General features: G+C 45.7%; 1 protein-coding gene, 1 long non-coding RNA gene and 2 other non-coding genes across 5 annotated transcripts; 1 reads left to right on the forward strand and 3 right to left on the reverse strand.

Annotated features, from left to right (window-relative positions):
* Nucleotides 1-1,488: 1,488 nt before the first annotated feature.
* LOC148810573 (U4 spliceosomal RNA) lies at nt 1,489-1,630 on the reverse strand. Its single transcript, XR_016086731.1, has one exon. It is a non-coding gene; the product is annotated as a U4 spliceosomal RNA (small nuclear RNA).
* A 1,552-nt stretch (nt 1,631-3,182) lies between these two features.
* LOC148810574 (U4 spliceosomal RNA) lies at nt 3,183-3,324 on the reverse strand. The gene has a single exon (XR_016086740.1). It is a non-coding gene; the product is annotated as a U4 spliceosomal RNA (small nuclear RNA).
* Nucleotides 3,325-4,587: 1,263 nt separating this feature from the next.
* On the reverse strand, nt 4,588-7,431 carry LOC148810575 (uncharacterized). Of its 2 annotated transcripts, none has more exons than XR_016086618.1 (4): nt 7,314-7,431; nt 5,935-6,036; nt 5,738-5,847; nt 4,588-5,018 (listed from the first exon to the last, which is right to left on the reverse strand). It is a non-coding gene; the product is annotated as an uncharacterized LOC148810575 (long non-coding RNA). The 2 variants fall into 2 exon arrangements; XR_016086617.1 differs by having other exon boundaries at nt 4,588-5,629.
* A 100-nt stretch (nt 7,432-7,531) lies between these two features.
* On the forward strand, nt 7,532-21,966 carry LOC148810576 (uncharacterized). The gene is made up of 3 exons (XM_088909066.1): nt 7,532-7,664; nt 20,195-21,433; nt 21,959-21,966. The coding sequence occupies exons 2-3, from the start codon at nt 20,347-20,349 to the stop codon at nt 21,964-21,966; spliced, it is 1,095 nt and encodes a 364-aa protein (XP_088765192.1). The 5' UTR covers nt 7,532-7,664; nt 20,195-20,346.
* The last annotated feature ends 3 nt before the right edge of the window (nt 21,967-21,969 follow it).

The following is a 21,969-nucleotide window of genomic DNA, read 5'->3' on the forward strand; positions in this document are numbered from 1 at the left end:
CTAAGCTGATCAGGAAGAAGAAAAATCACCCGTGTTTCGCGCATAAAAAGTGGTTTTTAACTGTCGAAACCTGTTTTAATAGCTTTTAAAGTTGTGCAATGTCTAAGCAGGAACACATCATTATATCTTATATATGAAAAATACATAATATAGCACCCAAACAAATGCATCCAAACAAACGCAAACACGTTTTTAATGTAGCCTGGGAAAGAACACACCGTGCTACAATAAACTTAAATGGGGATTCTTTTTATTCTGGATCTGCATGAAATCATAAAAATGAGTGGTTGTATTATTTTCTGTAACAGAACTTAGATTGGATGCAGTATAACCTTTAACCCGAAAGATTCACATAGATATACATGGAGATATACACACACCAGGTTGCACAAAGTGCTACTAATATAACAAAGACAAAGAAAAAAATACGGTAGTGGCAATTTCCTTTAATCTCGTCTAATCCGAGACGCAAAGAATATCACATCACCCATAGCCACACACCACACTCAACTTTACGATGTCCACTTCCACAATTACTGGCACACTGATGTCACTCATACATGTGTGTCTTAAAGCGACAGCTACCAATTTCAGTGTCAGATTTCAAATATCCACTCCGTAACCACCCGGTTACATGTATAATAGTCCTCTGAATTTATCCGTATAATAGAACTCCAACCATTTATGTATAATGAACATCTAATCATAGACGTATAATTGACATATAACAAAAGACGTATATTAGAATTTCATTCTAGACGAATTGCGGACCACATTTAGACGTATAAGGTATGCGTTTAATAGACTTATATTATACGTCTTTTGTCCACTGGGGCCTTTCCCCGGAGTAAATCTGTTACATTGAAAGACTGCTTCTCGCAGGTTCAAAAAGGGCCCCCTGTTAAATGGAGAAATCAATGATTTCGAATGAATTCTGTATGCGTTAAAAGACAGCTATACACACAGAAAACATGCAGGATGTTTCCCGAGCCGAAACACAGTGCGTTTTTCCAAGCCATTTGACAAAGCCCCCCACTAAAAACTGCAGCAGATCGTGTAAAGACGTTCAACTTTGTTTGTTACTACTGCAAGCACAGGAAGCAGAATAAATTCGTCTTTTCAAACTGTCAAAGGTTTGCTTTGCGAACGCTGCAGGACATCGCACAATCTCTTTTGAACGGGGACAAATGATTTCTTATGGGGCGCAGTAAGTACAGACGTTTAAAAAGCTCCACTCATGCCGACGATGCAGCATGAAGAAGCCCATCCTAACGTTTGACAGACAAAAGCCGGGCGTTGCTACGAGCAATATGAAATCAAACTGACGACACACTGCGTTTCGCGCTGTCTCAAAAGTAATCTCGACAGACGCTGCTCCCTGCATAACGCTGAAACAGCTAAAGAGCGTTTCTGTTGAGAAGAAACAAGCTCGTTTCTTTCTACCATGATGTCACCATGACAAAATCTGTCTTTAAACACCTTGCTCAGTCTCTGACGAGACTGTCAAAAATTGCTTTCGCCGATTGTATTGCAAACCGGCGGAAGCGGGGTATTGGGAAAAGTTTTCAACTAGCAATAATCGCGCCTCGGCTAAACCTCACATGCTACGGTACTGCCACTGCGCAAAGCTGACGGTTGCCAGGCAACCGCAGGGATCCTATGGAAATCGTTATCAATCGTCTCATGGCATGTCGTTGCTGTAACGCTTCATATTTGTCGTCTTCTTCTTATAGCTTGAGATTTTTGAAGAATTTCATGACAGACAAGGTCTCCATCGGGAACAAAGGGCATTGTGAGAAAACCGTTGCTTATTTTCAGCAGCAGAAATACAACCCTTTAAATACAAGATGACAGAATAATGACAATGGGCATGCCGGGAGGAACTCATGCACTACAGAGGAAAGGGGGCGGGCACGTACAGTTCACATTCAAGCCACAAGTACTCTCCTCAGATGTTGCACAAACAAATCCTAACGTCCTGAAAGCATTGCAGCATGTTTGTGTCCCACTTCCCGTAGCTGCAATACGACTGACACGAACGGACAAACACAGTCTGTGGCGTTTAGCGTGACATAGTCTTGCAGGCATCGTGCTGTCTCACTGCAATACTATACCGCTGGAGGAAACAGTCCATCTGGCCATGAAACTCATTTGAACGTCTAGCTACAATAACTAACAATATCATGATTTATTCACGATGTGTGGAATCAGCACGTCCCGGAGACAGCGTCCAATATCGTGAGCATGCTCTGGTGGTGTCCTGCAAAGATCCAGCAGGCGTGCGTTGGTGGTATAGTGGTGAGCATAGGTACCTTCCAAGCAGTTGATTTGGGTTCAATTCCTAGCCAACTCAGTGGTGAATGTTTTCAAATGCTGTCATGAGCCTAGGAATGTGACTAGCAAAGCGAAGCCTTTTGAAAGAGGCTGCAAAACGGAATTTGGGGAGAAACTCACAGGGGAATCTGAGAGATGTCTGCATACACGCAGTCCGATATGGGTGCTGAAAGCTTGAGCAACTCTTAATGTCATGATGCCTTTCCCCGGAGTAAATCTGTTACATTGAAAGACTGCTTCTCGCAGGTTCAAAAAGGGCCCCCTGTTAATTGGAGAAATCAATGATTTTGAATGAATTCTGTATACGTTAAAAGACAGCTATACACACAGAAAACATGCAGGATATTTCCCAAGCCGAAACACAGTGCATTTTTCCAAGCCATTTGACAAAGCCAGCCCACTGAAAACTGCAGCTGATCGTGTAAAGACGTTCAACTTTTAACTACTGCAAGCACAGGAAGCAGAATAAATTCCTCTTTTCAAACTGTCAAAGGTTTGCTTTGCGAACGCTGCAGGACATCGCACAATCTCTTTTGAACGGGGACAAATGATTTCTTATGGGGCGCAGTAAGTACAGACGTTTAAAAAGCTCCACTCGTGCCGACGATGCAGCATGAAAAAGCGCAACCTATCGTTTGACAGACCAAAGCCAGGCGCCGCTACGAGCAATGTGAAATCAAACTGACAACACACGGCGTTTCGCGCTGTCTCAAAAGTGATCTCGACAGACGCTGTTCCCTGCATAATGCTGAAACAGCTAAAGAGCGTTTTTGTTGAGAAGAAACAAGCTCGTTTCTTTCTACCATGATGTCACCATGACAAAATCTGTCTTTAAACACCTTGCTCAGTCTCTGACGAGACTGTCAAAAATTGCTTTCGCCGATTGTATTGCAAACCGGCGGAAGCGGGGTATTGGGAAAAGTTTTCAACTAGCAATAATCGCGCCTCGGCTAAACCTCACATGCTACGGTACTGCCGCTGTGCAAAGCTGCCGGCTTCCAGGCAACAGCAGGGATCCTATGGAAATCGTTATCAATCATCTCATGGCATGTCGTTGCTGTAACGCTTCATATTTGTCTTATTCTTCTTATAGCTCGAGGTTTTGAAGAATTTCATGACAGACAAGGTCTCCGTCGGGAACAAAGGGCGTTGTGAGAAAACCGTTGCTTATTTTCAGCAGCAGAAATACAACCCTTTAAATACAAGATGACAGAACAATGACGAAGAGCATGCCGGGAGGAACTCATGCACTACAGAGGAAAGGGGGCGGGCACGTACAGTTCACATTCAAGCCACAAGTACTCTTCTCGGATGTTGCACAAACAAATCCTAACGTCCTGAAAGCATTGCAGCATGTTTGTGTCCCACTCCTCGTAGCTGCAGGACGACTGACACGAACGGACAAACACAATCTGTGGCGTTTAGCGTGACATAGTCTTGCAGGCATCGTGCTGTCTCACTGCAATACTATACCGCTGGAGGAAACAGTAGTAGTAGTATAAAGCGACATTTTTTGTCAAACTTTTGACAGGTACCACGCACCCTTTTTCCAGCCAATGGGAGTCCGCTGTGGGTGGATGTCCCGCCCCCTTGCCAGCCAATGGCGTGTTGTTATGTGTGCATGTCACGCCCCCTTAGGAGCCAATGGTGTGTCGTTAAGGGTCGGAACTCCCGCCTTCCCCTCCCTGGCCGGTCGGTCCGGAGCCTCAGGGTCCAAAAGCCCCAAGGCTGCGCATCCCTCGCTTTAGGTGTGTGAAAGTGTGTATTGGTTTGGAAGGGGACCATGTCTGCAGCGGGGTTGAGTGCGCTCTATTATAACCCTAGGGAATCGGGTAGTTACGGCGGCGCGGGGAGTCTGGTGATGGCCGCGAGATCCCGGGGTGTGAGCGGCACCAGCCGCGGTCGGGTGGCCGGGGTGCTTATACGCTGCACAAGCCGTGTCTCAGAGGCATCAGGGTTGTAAGCTAACACACACACACTGACTGCGTAAAGTCTCACGGAAAGAACTCGCAGGACAAACACCATGTGAAATGTGAACCGCTTTATTTCAACAGTGGGTTTTCAAACACAGAAACAGCGCAGTACACTTTTTACACAAGTTACAGACTCCTGTTTGCAAGTATGTGAAATGTGAACCGCTTTATTTCAACAGTAGGTTTCAAACACAGAAACATCGCAGTACAAATGCGTTACCGGCTCCTGTTTGCATTCAACAATTAAATGTTGGTGCGGAAAATTTGTTCAGAACGCGTAACCACCACCCCAACATTGCTGAGAAACTTTGAGGCATCTGAAAAAGCATTCATAACCCCCTTCCGCTCCCCATGTCTAAAGCCATGCGAACCACACTGGGCGATCCGATCTAACAGAGCAAAAAAATTTGCCTGCGTAATCAGCGGGATGGTGTTACCACAGGTTCTGTGCAAAACACACTGTATTTTGGAATACACACTGTAGAACCCCCCAGGCTTCTGTTTCTGATCTGAAAACATCAGATCCGCAATAATTTCATTCAAGTTCTTGACATACACATCTATCTCTTTAACAAATTTAAGGACATTAGCATTCGACTCTTTGTTTTGCATATCAGGCTTTGTAGAGAGAAGTGTATAAAGCACTCTTAGTAAGAATTCAGACGTATACATTCGAAATTCTTCATTCTTCGGACGATGGCACACCCGGGTCTGTAAAACAGAGTGAAAGCTGTATTCACATTTTACATAGATCTTTTTTTTTGCGCCTGTAAAAATAAGAATAGTGTTTCTTTTGCAACGCATCAAAAGTCACGGCTACTAATTTTTCATCCAGCTGTTCAAGTATGGTGTGTACATGCGCGTATGGGGAGCGGTCGTCAATTATGTTTTTCAGCAACTGTTTTATGTCCCGCTCAGTGTCATTTGTAATGGTGTACGAACCCAGACACCTGGTGGTGTACAGAACAGCCGATAAAATTCGGGCTAAACTGAGAGACTTATAAATTTCTAAAGCGGCAACCGTCACATCTTCAAACCCATCTGTGTACCCGACAGACAGGTGTATGACCACGCTGACCGGGATGATCAATCAAACAGGCCGGGCAGTCATCAACCAGAACCCCCTTTAAACAGTGTTTGAAGATGCAATAAACTACTGCTTTCACAATCTGGGCCATAACATCGGGCTCATTAGGGACATCGTTAGCTAAACCTGGTTGGGCATCAGCTTTATTAACATTTGGTCGAACACACAAGCATAGACACGAAACATTCAGTTGTGCTGGTAGTCTGAAGATTGACCCGTCGACCTCCTCTTTATTCTATTAAAGGAAAAAGAAAAGGAAGGCTTAACAAAATAGAAATGCTTTGTACCTAAAATATCGAGCATTTAACGCACTTTTGAGCTAAAGTTTTTCGTTAATATTTACCATTTGTAGCGAGGTATCATCGCTAACACCCGGCAGATCTTCAATATCTGGTACCCCATCTGAACTCACACGCCCGCCGCTGTCACCCCATCACAGGGGTCGGGTTTTTGCTAAAAAGAAGACCAAGTATTAAAATGACATACACTAAGCGCCGATACAACAATTCCACGATCAGAAAAAATATTTTAGCCACCTACCTCTTCACTTTGTAGAGCAGCGGACCCCGGTGTTTCTCCACACAAAGAAGCCATCTTCGCAGCTCCCAACAACGGGTGGTGTCTGACAGCTCCAGGGGCGCGCTGCGAAAAGTATTCACTTATCAGTTTATAAGTTTTAAACTTTAAAAGTATTAACACACAACACAAACACAAATGATGTGTTTGACCAGACAAGAAATTTTGAACACGCGGGGTTGGTCTTAAAGTTATAAAATAATGTAATAAGACACAGCTTATTTTTAATAACACATTCGCGACAGCTTTTTTCGAAAGTTTGAAATAAATTTCCACACACCGCAAGCATAAAAGTCTTTAAGGTATTAACAGGCAACAAATGATGGGTGTTGTTCTTTATACTTTAACGGATTGATCTTAAAGTTTTAAAATCATGTATTAGAGATATTTTTGGTGGGGGGTCGGCGTCACGGTAGTTAAAGGCTCTGGAATGCAGAGTTGGGGTGGGGGGTTAAAATTGACCTCAGCGTGAAAGTTTATAAAATTTTTAAATTTTAAGCGGGTACAATTAACAGTGACAATAAACGGACGGATATAGGAGTTATAGTTTTTCATTTGTTTTAAATGCTGTTTTGTATATACATTTTATATTCATGTAAAGTTTTCTAATTTACAATCACCACATGTATTTCACGCAAAAATGTTCTTAACATCGCATCCCAAAAAAATAAAACCTCAAAACGTCAAGCTTGGTTTGTGAACACGTCGCTATAAAGAATAGATACATTTTCTTATAGCGTTACCGTTAATAAAAAACATTTTGCTTAATAATATTCTTAGTGGTCTGTTGGTGAATCAAACACAGACACCGAGGCACATTTTCACCACGTTTTAACCGCTATGAAATTTAGACACTGTTGTATGTCTTAAAATAATATAGATTTTAACATTATAACGGTGTAAAACGTTTTCTAAAATGTTTCTTAAAATAATTTCTACAGACCAGTACGTGCATGCCCAATGATACCTAAGATTAATGGTTTTATGGGGGGGCCATGTGTGTTTCTTAGAAGAGAATGTTTATCGGTTTGGGGTATAAGTACCAGCGGTGTAACAGGCGAAGTTTTGGATGGATTCCAATTCTTACAGTCTCGCGTTATCGACTAACTCGTCAGAATGGATCACACCGATCAATTACAACAGTCTGAAGATAGTCTATTTACAGACTTAACACTTTTCGATTTGATAGACGAAGACGAGGACTCTCGTATATCTGTTATGTATATCTGGCTTATTGTGAGAAAATTACAACGTCACGTTGCATGTCTCATGTTAGCTATAGTTGCAAAACATTGTATAATATTTGTATACTAGGCAATATTGAATTATTATAATGGAATTACCAGGGAGTTGTTCCGTAATGTGTTCGTGACTGTGTGTATCCATTCATTTCCATTAGCCCCGAAAACAACAACTCTAAAAAGACCAGTTACGGCACAACCCAACACTGGTGAGTAATTACGACAATGCTTTGAATAACGCTTAAAGAGTCTTAAAGACACAGGGGTTCTTTCTCCACACCAATACACGTATGTGTCTATTCCACAGACGTGGGCGAAGGGACAAGTCGCTACACATTTAAAAAACCTCGTTTCGGTTTACAATACCACCGCAAAACCTTGTGGAGACACATGCAGATGTTCACGTTATACCAGAGGGTGCAGAGTATATTATCAGATCGCCTGGAAGAAGAGGTCGGTATTATATAAAACATTTTTTTAGCATGCCCATTTAAACGTGTCTATAATAAAAATTCCCACCATTTTTCTATTTTTTGGTAATTTGCGGCATTGAGTTCTTTCACTAATGGTATTTTCCCTCTCCGTGCAGAACCCAAACCTTCAAAAAATAAACTGCGATGCCGCGCTAACACGTTAACGGGGTCAACGAGCTCAAAACATCTCAAATCAACAACCAAAGGTTAATATAATTTAAGCATGGTCAAGATGTGTTATGATCCACTTACGGCAACCGTTACTTCTTTTGTTAGAATGTTAATTCGTTGAAAGATCCTAGTTCGCGTAGTTTTTTGTTTGGGGGTGTTAAAAAGCCTTATTTTAAAACTGCTTAGCCTTTAAAGTGCCATGGGTCTATATGCCGTTAACCATGCCGCTTGACCCAGTAGCGCCACCACAGTCTTAAAGGAAACCGGTGTAACAACATGTCTGGGTAACTTGTTCCATTCACCCGCAGCCCTTTGTGTAAGGATGCGCCACATGTGTGGCGTTTTTATCATAGTTATCGTAGTTTTCTGAATTTAACCGTTTAGAACGCATTGATTGTTGTGTTGAAAAGTCTTTTATTTTTATCACAGTGAAGTTTTCTGATTTTGAGATATGGAGCATTGGCGTGGTATTAAAAAGTCTTTTATTTATTCACTCAGCAGCTGTATCGACGAGCGGCGAAACAAATGTGGCGGAAACGTCGGACCCTAAGGTGGTGACCGCATCGAAGGCGGCTGTTAATACTCTGCCCAAAACCAAACGTGTCAAGCCTTTGGAGCGAAATAATAATGCAATTAGAGACTTGGTGTTTGGTGATGTGCGAGATTCAGTGCGGTATATTACACAGTTAGTATCAACGGTGGGCACTAATGAGGTGGATAAAAAGCGTGATTTAGAGAATCTAAGAGCCGCTTTAGCACGTGTACATTCCGTGTTTCCAAAGCCGATCCAGGTTTACGCTGCTAGCCTCTTAGACGTATTTTCTAAAGAGGATGCCACTCTAAACTCTGGATTTCATTACCTGATAATGCTATTTCATGGTTCATTGGCGAAGACCCACAGGGATAAATGGCTAAACATGCGGTCTAAAAAGTGTTTAAAAGACCGACCGCTTGCCAACATCAAGCGTTTGTACATTAATAAAAGAATTAAACTGTCAAAAGCATGTTTGTTGCGTCGCAAAAGATTCAGAGAGAGGCATCAGATTTCCTAAGGGCCGCCAGAACCACGCAATGAGAATGCAGTGGTAGAAAATAACTTAATGCCCGGGGGTGCTGTAGCAGAACAGGATGTCGGTAACTTTGAAAACCGAGAACCGGTTGTGCTGAACGATCTGAATCAGGTTGGTGGCGGTGCAGGGGCGAAAAGAGACCCCTTAGTTTTCCTGGAGCGTATACGTAGTTATAACAGGTCTTATAATAATTTTAGAGCAACAGAGCACCATGAAGAATTTCGTTTTGTTAATCTTGACAGAATAGCCTCGTATGTACAGGCTATAGACGCTGTGCATGGTGCAGTCCAGAGAATATTGGATGAACTTTCTCCAAACATCGGGGCGAATGATTTTGTACAGCTGCGTTTGACTGCGGGTGGTTTTAACAAACCTTTGTTCTCACGCAGGAGACACCCCGGAGAATTAAATGCTGCCGATTTTTTAAGCCACATCTCAGACCTCTTAAAGAGCCACACAGAAGTTATCACTGATGACAGCCTCCGATTAGTGGTGACGATAGTTAGGAATATGCAGGGGGGTGCCCGCCGAAGATTTAAATCTGTTCTGTACAGCCGGGTACTTGCTCGGAAAAAAGCGCACCTTATCGACTTACATTACACGGGGGGTAATCTGTGTTTCGCCAGGAGTGTGTACGGTTTGTTGAATGAAGGTTGTACCGATGGGGAAATGTTACAGGGCGCTAAACGAATGCACAAAGAGTTGGGTTTTCCAGAGAATCGGAAAATTAGTTTGTCATACATTACCGCTTTTGAAAAACATTTAAAGGTGGTCATTAAAATTTTGTACCACGACCAGGGTGATTGGAAATATTTTACAACGGGGCCCACACCACCAAATTCTAAAATACTTTTTGTTCTACTGCATGAAGAGCATTTTTACGGGGTTTTAAATATTAAAGCTTTTGTGGGGGCGGCGTATTTTTGCACTAACTGCCATGCGGCGTATAGCCACAAGAACGCACACGCCTGTGTTAAAGCTTGTAAAACCTGTTTAGATCCCCAGTGTTGCGAAACTGATGCAGAAATTCAGAATTGCCCGGCCTGTAAGGTCTTTTGTTGTAGCTCTCAGTGTTTGGCGAGACACTTTCAGAATGCGGCGACGGGTGTTGGTAAGTGTGAGCGCAGGGTCTTTTGTGAGAAATGTGGGGTTTATAACCTCGCAAGTCACAAATGTAAAGAGAAACTGTGCTCGCGTTGTAACAACGTGATCGACACCCCTGACTTTCAAACAAGTACATTTTTTTCGACTTTGAATGCATGCAAGAAACGGGGACACACATACCAAATTACGTCCACGCCCTTCATATTGACAATAAACGAAGCTGTGAATTCTATGGTGAAACTTGTCTAAAGGATTTTGTGTGTAAATTTATCGATAGACGTTTCAAAAACAATACGTTCATATCGCACAATGGCAAGGGATATGACAATTACCTAGTAATCAGACAGTTGTTAGATGAAAAGATGGACGTTGAACTAATTAATCAGGGTGGTAAGATAATGTGTATGACCGTAAAAGCTCTGAACATCAGATTTATTGATTCTCTAAGCTTTCTACCTATGAAATTAAGCAAACTGCCGGCAGCCATGGGGTTCCCCGGGGGTAAGGGTCATTTTCCACACTTGATGATCACTTCCGAAAACCAAAATTATGTTGGCCCGATGCCGCCGCCAGAACGTTACGGTGTTAACTACATGCTGCCGAGCGAGAAAGCAGAGTTTTTGGTTTGGTATGAAGATTGCAAGGGAAGTGTCTTTAACTTACAGAGAGAGTTGAAACGCTACTACCAGTTGGATGTGGCAATTCTAAGAGAAGGCTGTGTCAGGTATTGGGACAAGGTCATGCATATGACCAGACAGACACGCGTGACTGAGTCAGGGGCCTGCGTTGTGTGCATCGACCCCTTTCAGTTTGTGACCATCGCTAGTATCTGCATGGCCATGTTCAGACTTATGTTCTTACAGGAAGAGACGATAGCGTTGCTACCCCATGACAATTACCACCGCCAGCAAAAATGATTTTCTACACCCAGCATTCAGTGGCTTATGTACATCGAACACACAGAGCCCGTTAAAATCCAACATGCGTTAACCACGGCCAGTGAGTTCAAGGTTGGACCATATTTTCTGGATGGTTATGCTGTAATTGACGGAGTACAGACAGCCTTTGAGTTCAACGGTTGCTTTTTTCACGGTTGTAGCGTTTGTTATTGTGAAAACGATTTTAATCCGCTGACAAACACTACTTTTGGTTGGTTGTACAGAAAGACGATGGTGAAAATTAATTTTCTCAAAATGAGAGGTTTTAACGTGCGTGTTTTGTGGGAGCACGAGTTCAGAGACATGCTTGTTGAAAATGGAGACTTGGGTAAATTTCTAACAGCTGCTCAGTTACCAGAGCCTCTGCAACTGCGCGATTCGCTTTTTGGGGGGAGAACAAATGCTATTTGTTTGCATTACACAGCGCAGCCCGGTGAAAAAATTCATTACTATGATTTCACCAGTCTGTATCCGTTTGTGAACAAAAATAAAAAATACCCACTGGGGCACCCCCGAATAATATATAACAACTTTGGAGATTTAAAACAATATTTCGGTTTAGCGAAGGTGAAAGTTTACCCACCCAGACGTTTGTACTTTCCAGTTCTTCCAACCAGAATTGACAAAAAACAGTTTTTCACACTGTGTCGTACGTGTGCTGAAACAAAACAGACCACTCCCTGAGAGCACAGTGATGAAGATCGCACCTTGAGTGGTGTCTGGTGCACCCCTGAATTACAGATGGCCTTAGATCTGGGGTATAGAGTGTGTAAAATTTACGAAATTTGGCATTTCGAAAAGGCCTCACATGATCTTTTTTCCGATTACATCAAACTGCATCTGAAAGGGAAACAGGAAGCTTCGGGGTTTCCAGAGTGGTGTACAGATGTCACGAAACAACAAAGATATATCAGCAAATATTATGAAAAAGAGGGTGTCCGGCTGGACCCCGGCAACATTAAAAGGAATCCAGCCAAAAGACAGCTTTGAAAACTTGCCTCGAACCGTTTGTGGGGCAAGTATGGGCAAAGAGACAATTTACCACAGACCACCATCGTGAGAAACCCCGATGAATTGTTCAGGTACTTATTTACGCCATATCATGAGGTGTCAGCCTGCGAGTTTATCAATGAAAACACAGCCTGTGTTACGTGGAAACACACTGAACACCACTATACAGGCCATTCAAACACTAACATTTTCATCGCTAGCTTTACAACCGCCTATGCCCACTTGGAGTTATACAACCTGCTAAATGCTTTGCAAGGCCGCTGTCTGTACCACGACACAGATTCCGTTATCTTTGTGAGCCGGGAGGGTGAGTGGAATCCGGGGCTGGGTGACTATTTGGGTGAGCTGACCAGTGAAATCGATGCTGGACAACACATCACCGAGTTTGTGTCAACAGGACCCAAGTCGTACGGGTACAAGCTGTCTGGCGGGAAAGCCTGTTTAAAGGTGAAAGGCATTACGCTCAATGTGAACAATTGTGAAAAAGTTAACTTTGAGAGTCTGGACTTGGTTTTTGACTATGGCGTCAACCCTTATGCAGAGTGCCGGGAATTTAAACACATTTCTATTCAACAGCCAATGATCGTGCGTGTTAAAAAGGATTGGCGCATTGAGACCCAGACCTTAAAGAAAACCCAGAAGGTGGTGTACGACAAGCAGGTGCTGCAAGAAAATTTGACACCGTTGCCCTACGGATATTAACACGATGGATGTCAGGTTAAAACACCCTTTTTCATGCATTTTGTCCGGACCCTCGAATTGCGGTAAAAGTTATTTGATAAAACAACTCTTGGAGAATGGTAATACCGTTATGACTCGTAAACCCGAAAACATAGTCTGGTGTTACAGCTGCTGGCAACCTCTATACGCTGAGTTGCTTGTGAAATTTCCATACATTCAATTTATAGAAGGACTACCGACGTTGTTTTCCGACGACCAGCTACTGCTGCCGGGTAGAGTAAATTTGATTATAGTTGATGATTTGATGGAGTCTGCGTGTGAAAATAATGAGATAGAAAAAGCTTTTACCAAATACGTACACCACCAAAACCTCAGCATCATGTATATCGTCCAAAATGTGTTTTGTCAAGGCCGGAAAAGTAGAACCATAGCGTTAAATACAAAGTACATGGTGCTGTTTAAAAACCCTAGAGATAAACTACAGATTACAACCCTGTCCCGGCAGATGTACCCTGGTAAAGCCAAATTTTTTTTGGAAGCGTTCGATGACGCTACTAAAAAACCTTTCAGTTACTGGTTGGTGGATTTAAATGCTGACACCCCAGATGACTATCGCTTGCGAACAGGTCTTTTCCCCCCAGATGTACCCACGGCTTATGTTTTTAAATAATCTAAAAGTCGGTGATCTCGCAACCACAGACTCAGTCGAAAAAACACGTTCGGGGCGTCATCATGTCTTCACGCGTTCGGAGAAACCTGACTCTCTTACATTTTCTGGTAAAAGCCGCAACCAATCAAATGATCTTGTACAGGCCATAGCTGAAATCGCCTTGAATACCTTGAAAGGGAACATACCGTTATCTGCTAAGCAGTTTGGGACCCTGAAGAGAAAGCGTAAGCTTATAAAGACTTTGAGTCGAAAGGGTCTTTCTCTTAAAAGAAAGAGACTCTTGGTGAACCAGTCCGGCGGTTTTATCTGGACCCTATTGAGTATTGCAGTACAATTGATTACGGGGCTTCTACAACGTCAATAATGGAGCACGCTGAAAAAATGTACCTGGTACCTCAGAAACAGCTCGATCGACTCCGAGAGCAGTCTGGGCTCGAAAGCGATGTGAGAAAAATAACAACCTGCCGGTTGGATGATGAAATGAGAGACATTCTTCAGAACTCACATCTGGCCGAATATGAAAAAGTGAAATTGTACAGTCAGGTGTTACAATGGTATTTGACATTAGTACGCCAGGAGACTTCCGAAAAGGGGACTTTAACTGTTGTACTACCGGAAAATGCACCCGCCAAGCTATCACGCACGTTAGCACAACCGCCGTCATCGAGCGACGCTGACTTTGGGTATATTTTGGACAGCGTGTCTCAGCGGTTCCGGAGAAATGCAGAGATATTGTTGAAGACCATGGTCCGCAATGAACCATTAATAGCCTGGAATGAAAAAGGGAAATTTGTGTACAAGGGGGCACCTGTTGAGGGCTCTCACATGATTGATCTTGTCAGGGCTCTCACACAGCAGCAACCAGTTGCGGTCGGTAAGAAGCCAAAAGGTTGGGATGTGTTCATGGAGGCTATGGCAGAAATCAACGTGCCGGGCACCCTGCTAGCCAACGCTGGTAACCGAGAGCTACTTGAAAAGCTCAAGGCTACCCCGCTGGGGTGTGCAGCGTCGGTCAAAACTTTAAAACAACCGGTAGAGTTGTCGACAGTCGACCCGGTCTCTAAGATAACCGCTGAAAGGAGACAATCATTAATACCTCGACCCACATGGTTGTCTTTGTAACATTTTTTCTCTGGGTATGTGTGTTTGTGATAAATGACTTGAAATGTATATTAAAAAGCGTGAGCAATATAGTTAAAAATGTTTGTAATAAAATGGCTTGGATGTAACATGTATTAAAAAAAGCTTGAGTGCTATAACCGCGAATGTATAATAAAAATATTGTATTGATTTTAATTCATGTTTTGTGTTCTTTTTTAAATAATAACCACACAGACAATGAAATGGTTCGATTTCATTTTTATTTTAGACGGTCGATTAACATTTATGACATGTTTTAAATTGTCGTAAACACCCGCATAATTGAACATTCGTATTTTCAAATGGCTTAAAAGGGTACAGGGGTCTCCTTCTCACACGGCGTCTGTTTTTCAGAAACATTTCCACCATGCGGTCATTCTGGATTGCATTCGTAGAATAAAGTTCTAAAATGTTTCTAAAAGATAAGCCTTTACATCTATGGTATAGAAAAAAGACGCAATGTAGACCGCAGGTCACCGCAAAAGAATCTTGCAATTGTCTGTTGTTGTAAAATATGGAATTAGCATTTCTGTTTAAGAAATCAATAATGTTCTTGGGAAAGAAAAAAGGCTTCGGGTGAAAATCCGTAGGAGTCGAAAATTCTGCTCCCCTGTCATCGGGTAAGTAAATAGCAAGCCAGTGTTCACCGGGGCGGTCGTGTGGGTGAGTATTAACTATTAAACTCAGAGGGCGCCGCGCCAGTCTCTCGCGCGGTAGGGCATCACTGGGGAACACGCCTAGAAAACTGTCTCAGGTGTAGTGGTCTCGGGTTAGAATGTCTTCCAGCTGTTTGGTGTTCATCTTTATGTGCAGGTTGTGTGGCCTCCCGTGCTTTTTAGCTGAAGTCGTAAATGACTTGACGTCTCATATCAAGCTCTATCACGTTGTCGAACAGTGCATACACAACCATGTTAACTGTAGTGGGTAGCGGTTGCGTGAAGCGTATTTCAGCTCTCAGATTACCTGTTTTGATAAGTGAATAATGACCTGTGCACTGGTCGTCGGGGCTGAGATTGAAAGCGAACAATGTGTAACCGTGCGCGTACTCCTCGCGGTCCACCAGAAGTGATTTGTCTTTCAGACGCTTCCCGGATGTTTCCACCAGATTAAAATATTCACGGACGCAATGTCTGGAAGTCTGGTTGAAGCGGTTTAGTGGGGATTTGTTCACCATCAGCGTAGAGAGCCAGAAAGTTAACGTTGTAGTGTTTAAAATTGAAGGGGTTTTGTGTAAAACTGCCGCTGAATGCCGCGTTGTCCACAAACCCCAAAATTACCACTTTGGGTAACTGCCCGAGAAAGAGGTTTTCTTGGTCACACACACAGCTCCCTACAGGCAGACTGAAGACTTTCATCTGCACGCGGTCTATGGGATATTTAGCGTTGGCCGTCAGGAGTGCTTCGGTGTGTCCCAGTCTGACCCCGGGTGACACTCTGACTCTTTTCACAAACAAAGATACAGAGAGTACGCTCAGTTTGTGTTCTCCGACATTGTTCATTAAGCAGGAAGCATCTCTGTTTTATTTTCAGGTCTACGCCATTCAGTAGTAGTTTGTCCTGAAAAAACAGGTCTGCGTGAATGTGACCCAGGAGCTCCAGTTTTCGGCTTTGCGTCGTGTATGATGCTCTTTTTCGGAACCCCTGATTGGGGCCGTCCAAAATTGTGGACTCGTGTTGCCCGGCTGTGTCTTTGTAAAAGAGCCCTGTTGAATACTGCGTCTTCAGCGTCTCTTCACTGTAGTTCAGGACAGACTCTATAAAGGCTCTGTAAGGATAGCAGTTGTTGCTGTGGCTGATCAATCGGTCTCCTACGGTGATGTCAACCTGGCTGAAGATGGCAGCGATGGGGTAATTCACCAGACTCACACAGGCTGCCGCATCAATGTCCCGACCGTCTGCTTCCGTTATTTTACAGGTCAAATAGAGCAGCGTGTTGTTTAAATCTAAATAATCTTCTCCGTTGCCTGCGACATAGAACTCCAGAGGTGCGTTTTCCGTTAGGGCCGTGAGGGGTGGAACTATGTAAAATGTAATGTAAAAGCTTTTCTCGATGCTTGTTTGGGTAGGAGCTAATTGAAATATGTCCAGCTCTGACTTGGCGCATTCTGCAGACCCGTGTGAACAAAAGCCATATTTAAAATATGTCTCGTTTCGTATCTCGTTGATTGCGGTGTGTCACGCCCTTCTTGGTCGACTTGAAGCTTTTATGAGTTGACTGTCTGCGCTTAGCCGTTCTTTTATCAGGTTTCGGAGGCCCCCGACGGTGAGATGATGACGTCTGTCTTTTTCTCTTGACACCCCTGCGGATGTATGCTAGACCCGAACCTTCCTGCTGATGTGCAGCCACCTTAGACATGACCGTGCTTGTAACATTGCTGACCACGTTTTTGGCGATGTTTTTAGCCGCCGATGCCACGTGCAGCTTAGCTATTTCAAACCCTCGTTTCAGAAAAGGCACGGCTTTTCTAAATAGCGCTCTGAAAATACCCCCGATACCCGCGCCGTACTGAACCGGTAGCCCTGAAAATCCTGGTAATCCATAACCAGCCTGTTGTTTGTAGTAGTGCGTATACAAAGAAGGATCCCCGTAGCTCTTGATGACCGTCATCCTTTTAGATGTTTGTCGCTTTCACAGGTCTGAAATGCAGCTTGACAATGACCTTTCCAAATGCAAATGACATGTGCTCGTTTTGATCCGTCTTTATTTCAATAGTGATGTTGTGAAAATGATCGATGCTCACCGGCACGTAATTGGGTTTGTTGTACAATACTGTGACGAATTCACCATCCACACCTCTGAAGGGCACACAACGCAAAAGCGGTGCGTAGACGTCGCCTATTAACTGGTGTTCTATGATATCGGTGTATATATACATGGTGTTAAATCCGCCAGTCATATTGACGGGGTGCGGTGATTTTACACTTCCGACACCCAATTTGAAACCCAACATCCTCTCCAGGCGGTTATGCACCTGTATAACAAACCGTTTATCACTAACAATCCTTACCGACCGGCTAATGGGGTTGTATTTAAGACTTACGGCCGTTAACTTGGATTTTTCCACAGCCCGTTTCATTTCATGCAAGAGCTGCTCGATGTTGCTGTAGTACCCTCTCGGTAAGGTACATGTCCATATAGTTTTGAGCTCATCGCTGACGAACAGAAAAACTTCATCTTCATCAAAAGTGTTTAGTGTATGCGAATAGTGCAGCTCGACCAGGCCCACTTCCCAGCTCCCGTCCAGGTCAATCGCCTTTGCCAGATGCTCTGTGAAGTACGCTTTGGTGTTCTTTGGAAACATCTTTGAGGATGAATTACTGGCCAGCGTCACATAGAAACCATTGGGGTTCATTTTTCACCACCTCTATATGTCTCGGACCTCGGAAGCCTTTACCCAACCTTTGAATTTATTGCTCCAGCCGCGCCATTTTACCAAAAGCTGTTTGTTTTTGCCACGACCCCTGGCTGCTAAAATCTTTTGGATGCAGTAGACGTTCTCAACAGCGGGGTTTATCCTCTGTAGCTCTTCTGCATAGAAGGAGCCCTTAATGTCTTCGCCTGCGTAGTCCTGCAGTTTGTAATAGGGTCTCAGAGCCGAGGTCTGCTCTTTGACAATGAAAATTTCATCAGTGAAGGTCTGTTCATATCCCTTCTCAAACACTCCCTTTATTTTGGACACCCACACGCGATCACCCACATTAAATGAAAACTTTGACGTGGTGTTCGTCATAGACCGTTCTCCACACCTCAAGGGAGTTGTCGGACATAACAGAAGCCAGGGTTCGTTTAATAGTCGTGTGGTAACTATAGTTATAAGCGTAAATAAGATCTGATAGGACGTCGACATATCGTTTTTGTGTGTCAGGTACCTCCACATTTTTGTTTTAATAGTTCTGTTAAACCTCTCGACCACGCTAGCCATCATGAATCATGATCCAGAATCATGCTGGAGCGTAGGAGGGGTCCACTCTTCCGGAGTGGGAATCCTCCTCGGAAACACAGAGATGGCGCTGGTTTCCTCCTTCTCGGTGGTGCAGGGCCGGATCCTGGTTGCAAACATCGACTGGAGGGGGCAGAAGTTGAGAGCGATTAACGTCTATGCTCCGACGGAACCCTCTATCCGGAAGGAAGTGTTTGCTGACCTGGCCAGCTGCTGCACCACCAACAGACAGGTGGTGCTCGGCGGGGACTTCAACGTCGACCGGGAGAAGGGGAGCGATGCTAGCTCGGCAGAGCTGGAGTCGCTACTCAAGCAGTTCTCCCTGGTAGACGGCTTCAGACGGTGCCGCCCTAACGACGCCGGAACGACTTGGAAAAACTCCCGGGGAGTGTGCAGCCGCCTGGACTACATCTTCCTGCACACGACCTGCTCCCTGGAGTCGGCGACGGTGTCCCCGGCGTGGTATTCCAACCACGAGCGCTTGACGGTGGTGGCTAACACCAGCCTGCCGGCATTCGGTCGTAGGTACTGGAAGCTGAACCGGGAGATACTGGAGGAAGACGACTTCAGGGCACTGTTCCGGAAAGACTACGCGAGCTGGGTCGATCTGAGGGACGGCTACAGCTCCGTGGTGGAATGGTGGGAGTCGGTGACGGACAGGACACGAACCCTGGCGCAGACGTACTGCAGACGGAAGGCGGCCAGGGAGAGGAAGGAAGCTGCACGACTCCAGAGACAACTCGAGGAGGAGTACAGCTCGGCTAACGGGAGAGGAGCCTTCAATTCAGCCCGGGCACGGGACCTGAAGGAGAGGCTCCGCAAACTGCACACCGAGAAAGCCAAGGCTTTCCTGGTCAAGGCACAAAGGGAGAATTATGAAAATAATGAAACCTGTTCCTCCTATTTCTTCAACCAGGTCCGAGGAGCCCAGAAAAAGAGGGTGATCCACAGCCTGAAACGGGGAGATGGAGAGGAAGTGCTGGATGAGAGCGACAAAGTAGAAGCGGCCACCACTTTCTACAAGGAGCTCTTTTCAGAAAAGCAGACGGAGGTGGAGGCAGGCGATGCTTTTCTTGAGGGGCTGAAGGCACGAGTACCAGAGGAGGTGAGGGAGGTCTTGGAGGGTCCGATCACGGCCGAGGAGCTGAAGGCGGCGCTCTTGTCCATGGAGAATGGCAAGGTGCCGGGGCCGGACGGACTCCCCAAGGAATTCTACACCTGCTTCTGGGACACCCTGGCGGCAGATCTGGTGGAAGTGGTGCAGGAGATCTTCCGCCGGGGGAAACTCGGAGACACCATGAGGGAGGGCGTCATCTCCCTGCTCTTCAAGGGAGGAGATGCCGCCGACCTCAAAAACTGGAGGCCGATCACGATGCTCTGCGTGGACGTAAAGATCCTGTCCAAGCTCCTGACCGGCAGACTGAGAACCACCCTCCCCCACATCATCCACAGCGACCAGACGTGCGGGGTGGAGGGGCGATCCGTCAGCTGGAACCTCCAGCTGACCAGAGACGCCATCGCCTGGGCCGAGGACCGGAACGTGCCCATGATGGTGGTCAGCCTGGACCAGGAGAAAGCCTTCGACAGAGTGAACCACAGCTATCTGTTCAGGATGCTGGAACTCTTCGGTTTCGGAGAGAGTTTCAGCCGCTGGATTCAGATTCTGTACTCTGACGTGGGCAGCAGAGTGAACGTGAACGGAAACCTGGGGGATTTCATTCCCCAGGAATCCAGAGTATGACAGGGCTGCCCCCTTTCACCCCTTCTCTATGTTCTCTTCACAGAGCCCTTAGCAGAGGCGGTGAGACGGGACCCTGTCATCGACGGCCTGGAGATACCGGGAGGCGCGGGGGAAACCCTGAAGATCTCCCAGTACGCCGACGACACGACGCTGTTCCTGAGGTCGGACAGGGGGTTGAGGAGGGCCCTGCAGGTCATGGAGCAATACTCCAGAGCCTCGGGGTCGAAGCTCAACCGCCGAAAGAGCAAACTGAAGTTCTTCGGGCCCTGGAAGCACAGGACGACGGCGCCGGAGGGTCTCGAGCTCTGCACGGAGCCCCTCAGAATACTGGGGGTTTCCTTCCAGAGCCAGGACAACGAGACAAACAACTGGACCGAGAGGATCGCCAGGGTGAACGCGAAGCTGGGTCTGTGGAAAACGCGGTCTCTGTCCTACACAGGGAAAGCGATGGTGTTGAAAGCAGACGTCCTGCCGGCTTTGGTTTACCTGGCGGTGGTGTACCCGCTGCCGGCCAGACTCAGACGAGCGCTGCAAGGGATGATCTTCGGCTTCGTCTGGGGCGGCAAGTACGAGTACATCACGAGAAACCGGATGTGTCAACCGGTCGAGGAAGGGGGTCGAGATGTCCCACATTTCCCCCTGAAACTCGACTGCATCTTTTTCTGCAACCTCTGTCGGGCGCTGCGGGAGCCCATCGGCCACAACTACCAGTACTTTGTCAGGCTGTGGCTCTCTGTCCCGATGAGGCACTTGGTCCAGTGGTCAAACACTTGGCCCAAGGCAGAGAGGCGACCGAAGTTCTACACCCACGCTGTCAAGTGGAGCAGGAGGTACGAGGCCACGAGACAGCCAGAGCTCTGCACCAACCACAGAGCTCTGTACAAAGAGGTGAGGGGGCATCTGGTCGCCGACGAAAGGCTGCAAGTTCCCAGACAAGTCTGGGAAAGGACGCAGCCTAAAGAACTGGACAATCAACTGAAGGACCTCAACTGGATGGCCGTACACAAGAGACTGGCCACCAGAGAGGTCCTCTACAGACACTCGCTCACCAGGAACCCGCATTGCCCCCGGGACACGTGTTTCATCGAGGAGACTCAGGAGCACGTGTTCTGGAGCTGCCCCTTCGCCAAGGCGGTGTGGGGCAGAATGGACAACACCATGCAACTCCTGGAGACGGGTGCGGTGCTCAGTTACCAGTACATTCTGCTGGGGCTGGCACCTACCAGATTGGACAAGGGGACGCAGTTCCTGATGTGGCTGCTGCTGTCCCTCACAAAGAAAGGCCTGTGGGACACGAGGAACAATCTCATCCGGCACAACATCGAGTGGGGAGCGAGGGAGCTGGAGGAGAGGATCCTGGCGGACCTCAGGAGGAGGATGAAGCGCGACGTTGCCAAATGGGGTTTCCCCACGGCAAAGGAGCGCTGGAAAGGACTATGGACCCTGTACAGGGATTAATAGTTAACAGCAAGTGGCAGGGTTTGGAGGGACTCTCATAATAGCGCAAATCCGCCCACCCTTGCAACGATTGATAATGGACAATCACCGCCGTTCTGCCGTTGTTTTTACTACATGGAGTGTTAATGTGTGAGATGTTTACATTTGAGATGTTTTTTTTTCTGATTAAAGTATATTTTATAAGAAAAAAAAAATACCGCTGGAGGAAACAGTCCATCTGGCCATGAAACTCATTTGAACGTCTAGCTACAGTAACTAACAATATCATGATTTATTCACAATGTGTGGAATCAGCACGTCCCGGAGACAGCGTCCGATATCGTGAGCATGCTCTGGTGGTGTCCTGCAGGGCTCTAGCGG

The sequence above is a fragment of the Atractosteus spatula genome (genome assembly GCF_055471065.1).
Source record: "Atractosteus spatula isolate fAtrSpa1 chromosome 26 unlocalized genomic scaffold, fAtrSpa1.hap1 SUPER_26_unloc_1, whole genome shotgun sequence".
In the NCBI taxonomy this organism is placed as follows: Eukaryota; Metazoa; Chordata; class Actinopteri; order Semionotiformes; family Lepisosteidae; genus Atractosteus; species Atractosteus spatula.

Excerpts from the sequence above, each read along its gene's own strand:
- LOC148810576 (XM_088909066.1), top strand. The coding sequence starts at position 20,347 with ATGGAGCAATACTCCAGAGCCTCGGGGTCGAAGCTCAACCGCCGAAAG.